Genomic DNA, 17,485 nt, shown 5'->3' on the forward strand with positions numbered 1-17,485 from the left:
CGGACCTTTAGTATCTTACAAAACATTTATAGGATGTATCTCCAATCACGTGTCTTGTTCTTATAATGAACAATCGAATTGGTAACTTTACTTTTTGACCACCCCTTGCACATCATTTTAAAATAATATCATCTCAAACACTGTAAATCGTTACGAATGAAACATGTATTCAAATGTACATGAAGGTTATGTGTTTTCTTCGTTATATCTTGGTAAACTGAACTGGAGAGTCTGAAATGCCAGGTTTAATATCTGCGCCAACAAATATGTTTTGATTCATAACTTCAGAACTAAGAGAGATAACTTCCTCAAACAACTTGCAACATAATCAAGAAAAACTCTACTTTACTTTTCATCATAACCATATTTTTGATCTGATTGATATTTACCATCTTATGAAACAAAATACAATTTTGAGAGCAAGAAAAATATTTATCTTTGGACGTTTTTATATTCAACGAGTAACAATAAAACTTAAGATTAATGGTAATTGTATACTTCGTTGGAGTTTTCTCCTTCGAATGACACCAGTTTTGCATCTGTGGAGCATAGTAACGTTTCTATCATGAGAAACAGCAAGCTACTGTATCTGACCTGCTGCCATTTTCAATCCAATATGGCAACCACTGTCCTAGGTTGCGAAGTTGGCAACATCACTTTTTTAACTCTCCATGATGACCTCTGTCAGAAAAATAGTGTTGCTGCTTGTGGCAGTGGCGTTCCTACGAAGTTAATTTCTAGGCACATTTTCGAGGAAGAGGAAGAGAAAGACAATTTCTATAATCATTTAACACTTCAAACTTCAAAAAGATTGATTGATACAAATGTTTATCTTCACCTTTCTGCCATGCAGTCAAACATTTTTGAAGGAGTGGCACCATTCCCTTTATGTGAACCCTTTCAAAGTTGTTACCAATGCTTACCTTTATCACCTTTAACTTTGTTGTAGGTATCATATATATCACAAGGAGCAACAGATGTTTGCGCATCCTGAAAAAAAAAAGAAAGGTATGAACAGGAAAAAATTAAAGGGAATAGAAATACATAAGAAATGAGAAAGAGAATATAAAATTAACACATAAGAAACAAAGCAGAAATTACTAACGCATATTGTCAATTATTGACAATATCATGAAAAAAGGAATACTGGATTCTTATATATTAATACAAAATATTACATATAATGTACTCTCAACAATAGAGCACATAATTTATGAGTCAGACTAGTATATTGATGCATTTGCATATTTTTTTTGGAAAGCCCAATACATTGCTCAGTTAGATGTTCATGCATTTCATAACAAAAGGAGCCAAACAAAGCATCTTTGATGGGGTTTTTCTTTATTTTTATTTGTATGTTTTGTCAATTTTGCAGAATATTGCAATTTTAGGGGGTTTCATGGAATTTTAGTGTATCTTTAACAATTTTTAAAGCTTTTCTTATGTTTTCATGAGGGAAAGTACATTTCTTAGTGTTTTTGTTTATTTCTTTAAAAGCAACCACTGTCTTTTTGCCAGTATGAATATCAACTTTGGCGCCAGGAAATCTGGGGTCCTGGGTTCGATACCTGGTGGAGGCACAAGTGGTTCCTTCCTATCTGCTTAGCCTCATCCCACTCTATGTCATGTCCTGTTTCTCTTGTGTGTTTAAATATTGCATTTCTTTCTCTCTTAAGTCGTACATCATCCCTATGTTGTTTCAACCTGTCTTTCAGCCTCTTTTTCGTTTCTCCTATGTACACACTCTGACATTCTTTACATTTCACTTCGTAGATAATCCCTTCCTCTTCCTCAGGTTGAGGAAGGTTGACAGGTTGAAACAACATAGGGATGATGTACGACTTAAGAGAGAAAGAAATGCAATATTTAAACACACAAGAGAAACAGGACATGACATAGAGTGGGATGAGGCTAAGCAGATAGGAAGGGAGAAGAGAATGCTAGTGAGAAAATGGAAGGAAGCTAAGGAAATAGAGAAGAAAGGTGAAGAAGACACAATGAACTGGAATGGGGGATTGAAGTTAAACAAAGAATGGAAGAAGATGTTGGAAAGAGTGGAAAGGAAAAGAGAGAAAGAGGAGAGGAGAAGGAAGAAAAATGAAGGGAAAAGAGCGTGAGATTAAAAGTCCAACCACATTCTATATGGAAGTAATTATGTTTAGCCTTTTAGGTGAAAGTAAAGTTGGAAAGTGAAAGTCACCTGCTAGAAAGTTCCTAACAACTTTCTAAATAGTCTGGAGGGAGTAATGTTTGTGTATATATAATGCCCTGTTTTTGTATCTTGTTACTTTTGTACTTGATACAGAGTCTGAAGAAGACCTTGCTAGAAGGTTGAAACGTTACGTTTAGTTTATGTTTTTAATAAAATAAATTTGCTTAGTGATAAGTTAAACCCCACAATTCTCTGTAAATACTGATGACTACTGTCTAAATGAAATGTTTTTTGCATGACAATGGCTGTCTACATAATGCTACCTCCACTGTTGAAACCCTTCAGTGAAGTATTGGTTCATCCTCAGTATAGTTCTCATCTCTTGTCATCAGACTATTGCCTGTTTTAGCCACTCAAACAGGTCTTAAGGGGCTGTTAATTCACCTTGGAAGAATTGATTAAAATGGTGCATGCATGGCTTACTGAATAACCAAAAAGGTTTCTTTCCTGAGGATCCATGGTGGTCTATTTGGTAGGGCATCTGACTGCCACATAGGAGACCCAGGTTTTATTCCTGGGGTGGGTTATCTAAGGTCAGAATTCTTCCAGCCTTGTCCCTGCATAAAGCAGCTCTGGGGCTCACCCAGATTCAATTAAAAATGGGTACCTGGGGACAATCCTGGTGAGCATAGGCGCCGACTCCATGGGGCTTGGGGGGCTCGAGCCCCCCTCCCAATGTTAACAAAGTGGAGGCAGAGCCCCCCAAATAATTTTGCTTAAGAGGATTTTATGTATTATTTTGCTTCTCTTGTAAAGTTTACTCTGAACTGTGCCACATGAACTTAACTTTAAATACACATTTGAAATGTGCTAGAATCTAGACCATCAACTTTGGGGGTCTGACACCGCTAAACCATCAACTTTTGGGGGGGCTATGACCAGAGACAGCAAAACACATGACTTATTACTGTAATTATGAGTATTGTTAAAATTATTACTAAAAAGAGTTTCAAAAGATGATGTGCATGAACTAGGAGAGTGGATGGGACGTTCGGGCTACAAATGGCTCTCACATGACATTCAGAACGAGATCATTGATATATTAGGGAGATCTGTTTTGCGCTCCATGGTAGCAGATATTAAAAGTTGGGAATATTTTGCTATTATGGTTGATGTAACTTGTGACATATCCATCCGTGGACAATTAATATTCTGCATTTGAACTGTGAATAAAAATTTTGATATTTTTAAGGAATTCATGGGCTTTTATGAGATTCCGAACACTGAGGCCAAAACTTAAAAAAGGGAGAGAGTGAGTCATTCATTAATTTATTTCAGTGATCAGAGCCCCCCAATAATTTTGACAAGTCAGCGCCCCTGCTGGTGGGTAAAGGTGGCCAAAGTGTGGTGCTGATCACATTGCATCTAAAATGGCCATGATCGATAGAATGTATGAGTTCCTACCGCCACATCCCCTTTTATATGCCTCATGGCAAGGTGCAAACTGCACGGGGACCTTAACTGTTTTCTTTTTCTCTTTTTACTTATTTTCCTGAGTGCATGTGAAAGATTGTGCAACATCAGAACAAATATGTTGAAAAGCAAGGGAACTGTGCTGAAAAATTATGATATTGTTAAGTTGACTACATTTATTTAAAGTTCATGTTTGCATTGTGGATAATTACTGGCTTATCCTTATATTATTGTGTTCTTTTCTATATAACTGAAAACCTGAAAGTATTACAAAAATGTTATAAATGAAATGCCGAAAATAAGTACAACAAGTAGCCGAGTGGTTAGCACATCGCGCTGCGATGCAAAGGGTCTCGGGTTCGAATCCCGCTCAGGCTTGGTTGTTTGTGAATGTCCATTCATCAATTTCATCATTTCATCACTCATCCCCATCTTCGCAAATTAGCCAAGAGGCACAAAACGCGAAGTAAAATAAACTAAGTCAATCAATCAATCAAGTACAACAAGTAAATATTTAATTTGATTCAGAAAGGATAATGAACCTTTGACATACTGGAATTTAAAAGTACCATTATGATTTTTTTTCAAATTCAATTCGATTTCAAATTCTCAAAGTAGTATAACAATGTTAATGATTTTAAAATTCTCTACTGCAGGTAGACTGTAAAAATGTAGATTGGTTTAATGAAACTTTCATGTTAATGGCATAAATACAAATATAATATAATAATAATATAATAGATATATCAGATTTAAAAGATTACCTTTTTCTCTGGTGGTCTTGCCATTGTATATTTTGACTTCATGATATTATCAAAAGTTTGGATTTCTTGATCAACCATTTTCCTTAATTTGCCTTTGCTTTCCATATACTGTAATACAAATATGGTAATGGTAATGTGGGTAATATAGCATATAATAATTTTACAAATAAATATCTGACATATAATAATTTGCACTTTATTGTTTGAAATTGTTATAGAAACAATTTTTGTTTTGGCCTTCAGGACAGTACAGTACCTAAAGTTGTTGCCTGGTAATGACAGGGTCCATGGTTTGATTACCAATGTGGGCACATATGCAATAAAATATATAATATATAATAAAATGTAACATATTAAATATAATATACTAAAAATCAGTTTAAATTAATAAAGATATGATCTGGAATTAGTCTGTCCTTCTGATGTACTATAAATAAAAAATAACAATAAAATCTGAAAACTTGATATTATTATAGTCAGTCAATAATTATATGCACTTTTGCTGTAATACTGCTTCTTACACATGCATGCCAAAAGAGCGTGCATTTGTCATTTCTTTAGTGTGTATTTGGCTTTCTTCATTCATATTCTTGTTGTTGCAAGATAAACATGGCCATGCCACTCTCTCTTTACATCAAGGACGAACAGCAAGCAGTGAAGATATGTGGTCTGAAGGTGTACCAGAGGCTGAAATACACCAAAGGCATCACAATATGGGAAAAGTGCTATACCATGGTGAAGTATATTTGAATGGTTACAGAAGTTCCAAAACAGTCAAACAAGTTTTAAGGATGAAGGAAGAGCAGGATGCCCATTCACGTCCACTGCTGAGGACAACATTTAAGAAGTCCACAATTCTGACAAGTCGATGATTGACTATCGATGAAGTGATGAAGTCATCTGCATATTATTGACTTATTGGTAAATTTTACTTTCCTCTTCTTCCACTTTTGGCTAATTACAAAGATGAGGATGAATGATGATATGATGAAATTGATGAAGGAACACAAATAACACCCATGTCCAGACCGGGATTTGAATCTAAGATCCCTGGCATCATAGCATGCTGCGCTAACTATTCCACCAGGAATCTACCCATCTGTAGATTAGCTCGCCATATTGTGATGCACGTATTCAGTGGATGTGGCCCCTGGTAAACCTTCAGACCACAAAAAAGAATCACTACTTGCTGTTCTTCTTTAGTGCAAATGGAGAGTGACACGGTCAGTGAGTGAAGTCAAATATGTGCTAAAGCAATGATAAATGCACACTTTAATGACATGTGTACACAGAAAACAGTAGCGCCAACCTCAAGAAAATTACAGCAGAAATGCAGATAATTATTGACTTGCCCTCATATTATTAATATTATACAACTGCATCTTGCAGTAAGTAAATTGCACCATTCAGTTGGCAGTGGCAGGCTGAGACACTTGATTATGCAGCAAGTCAGAAAAAAAGACAACAAAAAGAGCCCTTACACTGACTATTCTCTGAGTAATGAACATTTTGAGCTGTTGATGATCATCTGCCACTTTCATAGGTGGGCATGAACAGGGATTGTTGACTGACTCTATACCCAATCAAAGAAGGAATGTTTTTATTGTGCTGAAATTTTTTTTCTTTTTCTGCTAGATTGCCAAAATTAAAGAGCAATAGAGGGTGGGTGAATTTCTAGAATGACTCTGTTCTTCTTGCTACATTCTGGCATCAGTCAGTTGCAATGGCATAGCAGATGTTGAATGAATGAATGAAGTTGAAATTTTGGGTGCATCAACACTTAGGCTATGTTGAACCCATCTCATTATACAGGGTCCAGCCCCTTACCATAACTAAAATAAAACTAAATAACACAACTGTAATGTCAGACAACTAAAATATTCTTACTTGAGTTAAAAGCTGAGGCTGTAAAGGAGCATTCAGCACACATAAGGACAAAACACAGGACAAGGGCCTTCTCGATGGCACAGTGGTTGCGTCATTGCCTTGTAATCAAGGTGTCCCGGGTTCGAACCCGGTGGAGGCACATAGTGGTTTCGGATCCCACTTTAAACTGTAGGTCCAGTCCCGATTAGCCTTACTGTGCAAAAAGTGGACTTAAAGCACCAAATCAATCAATCAATCAAAACACAGGGCAACACATACACAGCAGTACAAGGACTATACTGGCCATAGGTCTAGATGCCAGAGCCTTGTTAGTCTGCCAAATGCAGTCCAGAGTGTACTTCATGGAAGTGAGGTTGACAATTGGGTTTACTGTATGGAAGGATCAACCTTTACACCCCATATATAGCAGATGTTAACTGGGCAAAGGGTCATTTATGACAGGGGCTAAAGTAACAACATTGCATCCACCCTTGATCCTTTTCTCTCATTTGGAGCCAAAAATGTACTTTTATTAGTTCACTCTGTAGGTTGTAAACTAGAACTAAATGTGAATTAGGATAGTAATCAAATTCATATTTATTTACAAAAATCTAGAGTGTGCCTAAACTAATTGCAGGTTGGTCTCTATCATTGTCAGACCAGAACAAAATTGTGAACTGAGACCACACAAAGTTTCCTGCAATTTTTATTACATTTATGGTAACTAAATGATCACCTTTGATCACTCTCATGTTAAAATTAATCACGATAACCTATTACTATATATTCTAATGTTAAGTTTCAAAATGCAATATCCTTGTTAGGCTAGAAAAAATTATTGACTAACCTTGCTGCTCATTTATTTCTAGGGGGCAGTCATCTCTCATTTTAGGAGTTCAGTAAACAAGCTCACTCAAACACTTCTATCTGTGACAAAAATATTGAGCCCTCGGTTTGAGTGCTTGTAAAATTGTACTCCGTAGGAGAAAAAAAGTCAAATATACCTCATTGGAAAGCTAAGCCTCGCGTCAGGTTAAGTTTGCAGCAGGTTTTTGCATATGTAGATCCAAACGAGCATGCAGAATATAGTGCCGCTGAGACGGGTTCCATTTCGACACAACTGCACACTTGCAAGCAAACAGTTATTTAATGTGTAATATACAGACAAAATGATACATCCATTAGCAGATATGGACTTGATCAGTTGCAATCACTGTGCAGACGAACTTGGATCTGCAGATTCGCCTACTGGCCAATCGGTTGCGCTTAAGGGGTACTGAAGCTCAAGGGTGAGTCACGTGAGACTGAATACATTGCAAAGCGCATGGAATCAGTGATACCAGTGTTGCCCATCCCACTACTTTAACCCAATTTTTATCTGATTCATTGCTAATCGTGCTATACAGTGGCGAGAATGGCTGAATTGAAGTCTCCTGTTCAATGCCTGGCTTTGCCCAAGTGTTATTTTGAGCATCATCCGAAGGAAAAAGCTCTTCAAAGTCAAACAAGTTGTTCTATATATGTATTCATCCTTACGGAAACAAGACCAACACAGAACAGGGCGTGAGGTGATTTGCCGTCAACGTGAGCACGAACTGTGTCTCGGGTGTTGAATGATTTGCGGTCGAGTTTAGGAGTAGGTAACAATTGTTTGTTGTTTGATAACAAAAGAATCTCCGCAGTATTAAAATATATCGCTGTGAAAAGAAACATGTTATAAAAATAATTATTTGGACGAGACATGCATCAACGTGGGTCATACATTGATTCAAGCGTGGGAGCGTGCAAAATCACCACCAGGCCTGAAGCAACCAACTGGGAAGGGGGAGGCTTATTGTTTCACCCACTGGCGGCAATGAAGGCTTTGTTGAAGAGGCATGTTTACTGTTCCGTGCAAAGAAGGGTGATTATTAAGAAGAAATGGACAGACCAACATTTGGCTCCTGGTTTAGTGAAGTGATTCACAAATTGAAACCAGAGTAATAGTAGCAGTACACTACATTGTATATATCATCAATAACAAATCATGCTTTTTTGGTAGTATATCTTGAAGGGCATGTATCTTATAGTAATGTATGTATTACGAATGAAGCAACCAAGATTTTCATAAATTTATTTCTTTCTAAACGAGAAACAATAACTCGTCATTAAATTCAAGAGGGGAATGTCATTTACTTCTACCTTTTTTTCTTTTTTCTTTTGTGCGTGCTCAACATATACACACATGTCCTCATGTTTCAAAGATATTTCACGATGTAAGGACACATTTATTACATAATCTATGCGCAGAAAGTACTTTAAAAATGGTATGGTTCAGGAGACAAAAAGAAGCAAAAATGCATTCCGCTTGACATGCATGTATGGGTTTTGATTTGTTAAGGGGTTGGCAATACTGACGATTCCCCGCATTGTCTGCAATATGAAGAGCTTGGCGGTTCAGGCAAGACTGGAGCGGATGATTCTGAGCTCCGTTCTCATGCGGATTAATACATAAAACCTGCTGCAAATTAAACCTGACGCGAGGCTTACAAGTGTCTGCTTTTAGACAAAAGCAAGATAAAGTGATTTTAACTCTGTCTGTTTTCTATTCAGACAAAAATGTTAGTAAAGGTGTACTTTTTTCGTTGTATTTTTTACTTAAGTCGAATTCAATTGTGTGTAGCTTTGTGTAAAACCTTCGTAAAAATATGATATTTTTCGTGATTGAAGCTTGTTTATGTGGAAATATCTCAGTCAAATATAATTGTACTATCAGCTGTTGAACAGCCACAATTAATGATTAATTATGATGTTGCAATCTCGGAAATGGTCAGTCCAATGGTTATGAAATGCATATCAAAATGATGGCCGTGGAATAAAAATCAAATTTCCATATCTCATTCTTTCACACTGTGCGAATTGAAAACAACAGAGAGAATTGTTTTTCTTGGGAACTGGTTCTTGCACAATTCACATTGTTGCTAAGAACACACGTACAGCAAGTGAGCTTTGTTGCCAAGCATTGCCGCTTGCCCTTTAAACTCCAAATCCAAGCAGCTTTGACATGGGAAATGAGCCAAAACAATGTGTTGCGCAAAGGAAAGCAAACATATTACAATGGTGCATTTTATTCACTATCAATTCAAATAATAATATATAAATAACTTACGTGAGTGAGTAGGAATGTCTCAAGGTTTCAGAACGACGTTTCGAAAGTCTGTACTACTTCCTTCATCAGATAATAAAGTAAAAAACTTTAGGTGCCAAACATGGTACCGCATTGTTAAATTGTTAGTTGAGGATTCAGGTTGAGGATATAAAAGGCCAAAAACTTACGGTGACAGGATAAAAACTCCGATGGAAGTCTTCGCTGGTTAAAAATTCCCTATGTTAAAAACACAAACCACAGCTAAAACAAATAAAAGGTGAAGACCTATTACAGTCCCCTAGTGACTTCCCTCAGTGTTGGGTGAAACACATGGACTATGAGCGCTCCTATCCTGCGTGGAAGGTGAAATTTCCCCTCCTGCGTTCCCCTCTTATGATCATATACGTCACCATTCCAAGGTAAACTCCCTCTCTTCTTCGACGGCCTTTCTAACCTCGGGAGTGACATGAAAACCCATTTTAGTGTCGGTATTTACCGCTTTATCCCACTTTTTAAGAAAAGCGATCCACTCTTCCTTCAGATTACCATCATCTCTGTTAAGCTTATTCCTTTTTCCCGTGCATATAAATGCAGCCTCATAAACGTTCCTGTTCAATTTATTCTCCTCTTTCCTAATTACTTCCCTTTTTATAATCCTATATCCGCTCATTATGATATGTTCGGATAGGCCTGTTTTTGGTACCCCTGTACCCCTTCCTTAATATCCTTATTATGTTCGTCCCATCTAGTTCACATGTTTCTCCCCATCTGCCCTACATATTCATTCCCGCATTCACATTCGATCTGGTATACCCCTTTTTGTTCTTCCGGGTTATCCTTGCCCCCCCCCCCCCCGTCCGTTTTGTACCCGGTAAAATTCTTTTCAATATTTCTAGGGGCCTTCATCCTGCATTTTACGCACTATTTTCTCATTGTTTTTGCGATCTTCTCGAAAACCCTCTTATAGGGGATTCCGATGAAATGTCCTTCATTGGATTCTTCATTATCATCTTTTTATTTTTGATTATTATTTTCATTCAAGTTAATCTTTCTCGCTTTCCTAGCCATTCTATCCAATTCTCGGATATTATATCCATTCTTCTGACCTACCCTTTTAATCAAGGTGATTTCTCTCTCTTTTGTATTGCTATTATTACACAGTCTTTCGGCTCGGATCAAGAAATTAAGGAAAATGTTCAGTTTAACCCCATTAGGGTGTTCTGATTTTTTGTTGAGGTACAGTTCGCCTGCCAGTGGTTTATGAAAAACACCAGTTGTAAGCCCTTTTCCAGTTTTGGTAACGCTTAAATTCAAAAAATTAATACTCCCGTCCTTTATATTTTCCCTGGTAAAGCTGATTCTTTCATCTTGTTTTCCTAATTCAACAAAAGCTGTGTCTAATGCATTGCTGTCCCCTATAATGAGGATGTCGGTCAACATATCTGCAATAATACATCCTACCATGAATTATTGCCTGAACTCCCACATAGCCATAATAATTCTTACGTGCATTCTATCCAGGCAGTCGGTCTCTCACAAGTTCATGTGTTTGTTCGTACGCACGGTATTGAGTGATGGCGATTCTGTGAATGTTTTTTTTTTGTTTTTTCCCATGACAATGGCAAGATGGTAATATCATAGTGTTGCACAAGAAATGATAGTCAGTGCCAAGAGATATTTTGACCAGGAGAAACAAACAGGTGTATCTCACGACATAAACCAAGGTGACCTCACGACATAAACCAAGGTGCAAGTGCACGGCTGAGTGTTTGGGGGTTACGTCGGCACAGTGGAAAAGGTATGTAAAGAAAAAGGGAACAACAAAAGATTGTATCGACCCAATACTTTATTGGGCGAGTTCTTTTGAGATGTGGTGAGAAGAAAGATACATGACTTTTATTTTAATTATCCAGTTCAACAGAATCCATTATGAACAGCATTTCATACTTTTACCTTTCACTCATTATATTTATTGAAAATTTATTAGCTTTTAGTTCTTCTGTCTGTCATAATAAACCCACAACTCCTTGCATATTACAAGAGTTGCAGCTGTGTAACAGACCAAAATATGAAAGCCATATTTCAGGTGGAATGTATAGCAACATGTTAAATGCTGAAACCACCACCACTACTCGATACAATGCTTAAGTCAATTTTGTGAGATAAACACAATTTACATGCATTTTTGATCAAAATATATTTTAAAATGTTAGTTGGCATGAAGGCTTCAAATTTGTGCAATTTTTTAAATATAATTTTTATGCGTTGCTATCACTAGTACGACCTCGCAATGTTTCCCTTTCTTATGAAATTGCTGTACACAGCAGGTGCATTCTTATTGTATACAGAGAAGACTGGATCTCTCAACGACTTAATTCAAATCGTCCTCATCGAACATCAATGCCCTCAATATATCTGTTTAAATATGTGACATAAAATAATACTGATAAAATGACTTTCACATAAAGCTGAGTGGAGTTGTTTTCTCTCTCTTTAAGTCCACTTTATGCACAGGTAGGCTAATAGGGACTGGACTTACAGTTTAAAGTGGGACCACTATGTACACCCACCGGGTATCGAAGTAGACGACATTCATATGAAGTTAACAGCTAGAAAAAATACCCCCCCCCCAAAAGAAACTGCAGTACACCAGTACTTCATTTGCAATATGAGAAATATTTCATTCATTATTTTATGCTGCGACAATACTTTGGATCAGCTCGACGGAACGCACTTGCACAACTCTCGCAGCGAAGTGCAGCGAAACGGCAATGCTGTGGAAGTCGCCTGCAGCCTGAGGAGTCTGAGGTTGGCCGCACCCGGCCATACGTAATGCACCCATTTACCATATTAGGAGTGCGAAGAATAATTAATATCAGGAACCATATTTGAGGTACACACGCCAAACTTCTGGAATTTGATCAAATATGTTATATCAACAGTTTTTTGCAATTTCATTGAATTTGCAATAATGAATTTCAAGTTTGCACGTTTCCCTAAAATGCCAATTTCTGAAGTATCTAGTAAAAATATGCATTTTCTACAGAGGTGCAAAAATAATCAAACTTCAAGTACACAAAATCTCAAAATTATATGTACAGTCGATTATGAACTACATGGTGTTAAGTTCCCCGTTCATGAAAATTAGAAGGAAAACTACAGTTTTCAGTGAAATTTTCATTATAGTAAGAAAATAAAGTTAAGATTAATTTTCAGATAACACTTATTAAAAAGTAGATACTTGAAGTTTTCCAATGAGGTATATTAACTTTTTTTCTCCCACGGAGTACAATTTTATATGCGCGTAAACTGAAGGCTCAATATGTTTGTCACGGATAGTAGATGGAGAATTTTGATTGGTATACTCTTCTTTGAAATGTAAACAAGTGAATAATGGTACCAGGGACAAAAACAGCAACTGTTACTTTCAACCATGTGAAATTTATTTTAAGTTCACTTTGATTATAATCAGATAAGCTAATTCTTTAAAGTGAGAGCAACAAGTGCTTATTGCAGATATTAGCTTCTGCTAGATAAAAAAAAAACTATTTTCATCTAATTTCCTCCATAAGAAGCAAAAAAAGTTACAGACATCCTGCTTTCCATGTGCAAGACTCATTTTTATATTACAGGCTTGTTTAGAAACTCCACAAATGCTAGCCATTGTCTCATGATTGATTTTTGTTGATCACACTCTACGTCATTATCTGAACCAGTGGCGGCCAGCAGCTAGTATGATGGGTAGTGCCAACATGATCAAAAATAAAAAAAAATAGCATAGCTATCCCCTACTACTCATTTCCCACTGAAACCTTTTCAAGCCTCTGCGCATGCATCAACATTGTGCCACACTGTGTTCGGCTTGGATAGCTCACAGCAAGTGTAAGGAACAGCTGCGAATTCGGCGCAGGGATTGAGGTGGTCATAAGCTTGAATGCTTGCAAGATTCGAATCTCCTTGTTCGTAAATTTAACTATATTTTGGCGAAGATTGTGCTTTTTCTGAGGGTAGAGCCATGGCCTCTGTCCTTAGAGCCATGGCATGGCGGCTCTGCCCTTAGGGCCACCGCTGATCTGAGCTGCACTTAGGAACCATGAGATTGTCTATGGTCAGCACTTCAAGTGGAAAATGTTAGCGGGGGGAATGTTTGATCGAATTTTGGGGTTAGTTGGGGGAATGTTTGGTCGAGTCTTGGGGTTAGCTGGTTTAACATGGTGATAAGCAGACAGCTGGGGGATGCTTTGAAAAAAAAATCACTAGCTGGGGGGATACCATCCCCTTCATTTCGAGCACTGTCTATGGTGCAAAAATGTAAACAAAGGCCAGTGTCATCAGCAGGTTTTCTGCTTCATGTATACAGTTTTATTTAAAGATATACCATTTCAAACGGATGCTGATTAATCTAATATTTAGTGACTTAGCTCATTCAGAAGCTGCAGGCGAGATCAGTGCTCAAAGTGGGGAAAATGTGGAGGGATGCTATACCCAGTAACAAAGGCTTTCAAAGCATCCTTCCATCCTAGTATAATTTGCATAAGCATCCTCCCACCTACTGCATTGTCTCCATGTTGATCCATGCAAGCATCTATCCCCAAACTTGACCAACCATCCTCTCAGCTAGGAATCTCCACTTAAAGCACTGGGGACATCACGCTGCGACGCCAGGGGTCCCAGGTTCAAATCCCGTTCGGGCTTGGTTGTTTGTGCATATCCTTTCATCAATTTCATCATTTCATCACTCATCCCCATCTTCGCAAATTAGCCAAGAGGCACAAAACACGAAGTAAAATAAAATCAATCAATCAATCGAGCACTGGGCAAGATTCATTTATGAACTAGCACCATAAAGATCACATCATATGGCATTGGAACTAAAATATTTCAGGACTAAACAAAGACCAATTGAAAGTAAACATGTAAATCGTGGCAATGATGTTGACAACAAACACACACACAGACCAAAAAATGCACACTCCGAATGTTATTAGGTGTGTTTATAGTAGGGCTGAGCCAATACTGATGCCTATGTATCTGTAACTGCCAATACCAGTGGAAAAGAGCCGGCCCCAGTGGCAGAGTGGTTAGCACATCGCACTACGATGCCAGGGGTCCTGGTTTCGAATCTGGCCAGGTCATGGATGTTTGTGAGTGTCCATTCATCAATTTCATCATATCATCACTCGTCCCCATCTTCACAAATTAGCCAAAAATGGCACAAGAAGCAAAGTAAAATACAGCAAATCAATCAATCAATCAAAATAAAACCAGTGGTAAAGGTATCAGAAAGTATCTGTTGGATTTTTATTTACTGCCACTGGCCAATACTTTTCCAGCATTTTGCCCTTTTGTGGGGTCTGCAAAAATACCTCATTTTCCTACCTTGTTTTGTCACGAAATGATGCGAAAGGAACTACAAAATGCAAAATAAGACTCTTAAACATGATATTTAGAGTTTATTTACTGATGCGACACTTTCTGAAATTTGAATTATCCTGTGAATTATGCAATTCATGGAAAATTGATTACGGTAATTCTGCTGTAAATATTTGAGAAGCAAAAATGGACTCCTTTATACAGGAATAAACATAATAGTCTGGTAACTATACAAATTACTATTGGAAGGGATATGCTTATTTTGTGTAATAAGTGCAGTTTTTAAATCAAATTTAGGATAATATTCACAATTTTGAAACCAAAATGTCATGCTGTTGATCCAATTTTTCACCGCTATAACACCAAAATTTTATTTTATTTACCGCTTTTCAACCCGAAATTCACTCTATTTTTGTACTGACATTTTGCTTTTTTATTTACCAAAAATATGAGCCTCTAATAATATGTGAAATCAACTGTATTTTATGATTAAACGACAGGTATTCTAACATTCTGATGTAATGTTTTAATATTTGAAAGCAAAATTCTGGTAAATTGATGTCTACAATTGGAGTAGAATACTCACCCATTAATATTAATTAATATTTTGAACAACTTTTAATTGTTGTAATTTTCAATCATCGGTACTGCTATTGGTGGAAATCGATAAGGGTATCAGTATCAGTTCAAAGTGGTATCGGCTTAGCCCGAGATTATAGCAATTCTGAAAACAATAAAAAGAAATAGGTGTCCAAACAACAGAAATAAGAGACTGACTTGAACACACACAAAATCTTGCCACCAGAATGCAATTTTCTGCTGGAGCTTGCCAACATGTTTTTCCACTTTCTGCCAGGAAAAGCAGTTATAACATGCTGGATGTGTCTCATAATCCATGCAGGCTGAAAACGTCCACTAGTGAGTGGAGCCTACTGTGTCCTGAGTTTCCATGCATGTCTGCCTGGAGTTTCCAAATAGCAGGTGCTTGAGGCCTGAAGTTTTTCACACTGAACAAACTTAACCCTTTGACTGTGGCATTTTTTTTTTGTTTTGTTTTTGACACCCCTGTGTGAGGTTATTTTGAAAAATAATAAGCATTGCATTTTACAACTTTTTACATTTTAATCACAAATCATGTTTTCCAGTAAACAAGAGCACACATCTTTGGTACGATCGATACCTTGTGTGTCTAATGTAGGATCAACTTGCCCCCCCCCCCCCCCAATAACTTTAATGGGTCATATCTCGAAAATGGTAATAGAGATAGAGCAAAACGGACAAATTTTTTTACTTCAAAAAAGCATTTTGCAATAGTTGAGGATCCACGTACCAAGTTTTGGGGTGCTAAGATCAATGTTGGCTCACTCCCAAAATTTTTCGGTGGTCCATATCTCGAAAATGGTAAGACATGGAGTGAAACAGTCGAAATCCAGCAGCAAGTAAATATACGAGTGTAACAGACAAAGGGTTAACTAACAAATTAATCAAATGGCCTTTATCATGGTGAGCATCAAAATGGATACATGAACCTTGTTTGGCCTTAGAAGTATTTGCCATTGACATGTGTGGCAAGAATTAAAGTATTTCTGCAGTTTATACTAACTACAATACTTAGCTCATTAGAGTAAGTATTACACTAACCTGTTTGTATTGTTCATTCCTTTCCTTAATTCTTTCAGCTTCCTCAGTGCCTTCAGGAGCTGCAGTACTTTGGATATGCAGAAAAAACATAGTTTCACTTTCTGTCAAAATAACTTTTATTCGTTTGAATTTGACTTTCTCAGTTGTCATGGCCTCATATGCGTGTCCTGTAGAAATTAAGACAATGAGTGGTTACAAATAAAGTTACATTCTGTGTGTTATAATAATGATCTTTGTTCTTGGTGGCTTGGCTCTCAGCAACTTCATATTTCAAGAAATGTTAAAAGTGTTGGAAATACAGTAGAACCCTATTCTATGTTCCTTCATTTTACATTTTCCCACATTATACATTCAATCTTGATAGTTTCAACGCAGCAAAGTGACATAATTTGTTTTTTCAATTTTACCATTTTCCTCATTTTAAGTTTTTTTAACGTTGGTCCCCTGAAAAATATAAAATCGAGGTTCCACTGTATTTATAAACATGAAACACCCATTTATGTTATCACCACCACTTGCACTAATTTAATGTTAAAGTTTGAACTTTGAATTTAAAATTTTGGGTGCGTCAGAACTTAGGCTAATTTGCACCCACCACTTTATATGGGGTCCAGCCCCTTACCTGAACTAAAATGTAACTAATAACATAACTGTAACATTGGAAGACTAAAATATTCTGACTTAACAGAACTAAAATAAGCATAACTGTAATGTCATGTCGTAAATAAAATATTAAAATATTCTGACTTCGGTTAAAAGCTGAGGCTGTAAAGAGGCACTCAGCACACATAAGGACAAGACAACACACAGAATTATACTGGCCAGGGCCAGTCACCAGAGCCTCGTTCATCTGCAAAATGCAGTACAGGGTGTACTATGTGGAAGTGAGGTTAACAATTGGGTGTACTATGTGGAAGGTCACCCTTTTTAATGTTAAAGTGTTCTATCAGTTTTGGTTCTCTCTACTAGCACTCCCACTGGTATTTTTTAGTTTCAGGAGACAGTGAAAACTCCAAATAATGTCTTCTAAATGTCCTCCTTCTGCTTGGGTGCACTGTTTGTGCATGACACACATCTCAACATGTCCTG

At 37.1% G+C, this 17,485-nt stretch overlaps 1 protein-coding gene across 1 annotated transcript in view; it reads right to left on the reverse strand.

The window, feature by feature from the left end:
• The window catches only part of LOC145984557 (dynein axonemal intermediate chain 4-like), a 95,033-nt gene that overhangs the window by 61,701 nt on the left and 15,847 nt on the right, over positions 1–17,485 (reverse strand). The window contains exons 5-7 of the mRNA XM_083118206.1: positions 16,397–16,563; positions 4,390–4,497; positions 924–990 (exon numbers count right to left, since the gene is read on the reverse strand). Of these exons, the coding sequence (XP_082974332.1) occupies positions 924–990; positions 4,390–4,497; positions 16,397–16,563 (342 nt within the window). The remainder of the gene's footprint in view (positions 1–923; positions 991–4,389; positions 4,498–16,396; positions 16,564–17,485) is intronic.

The sequence above is a fragment of the Lepisma saccharinum genome, chromosome 2 (genome assembly GCF_977018435.1).
Source record: "Lepisma saccharinum chromosome 2, izLepSacc3.1, whole genome shotgun sequence".
NCBI classification, from domain to species: domain Eukaryota; kingdom Metazoa; phylum Arthropoda; class Insecta; order Zygentoma; family Lepismatidae; genus Lepisma; species Lepisma saccharinum.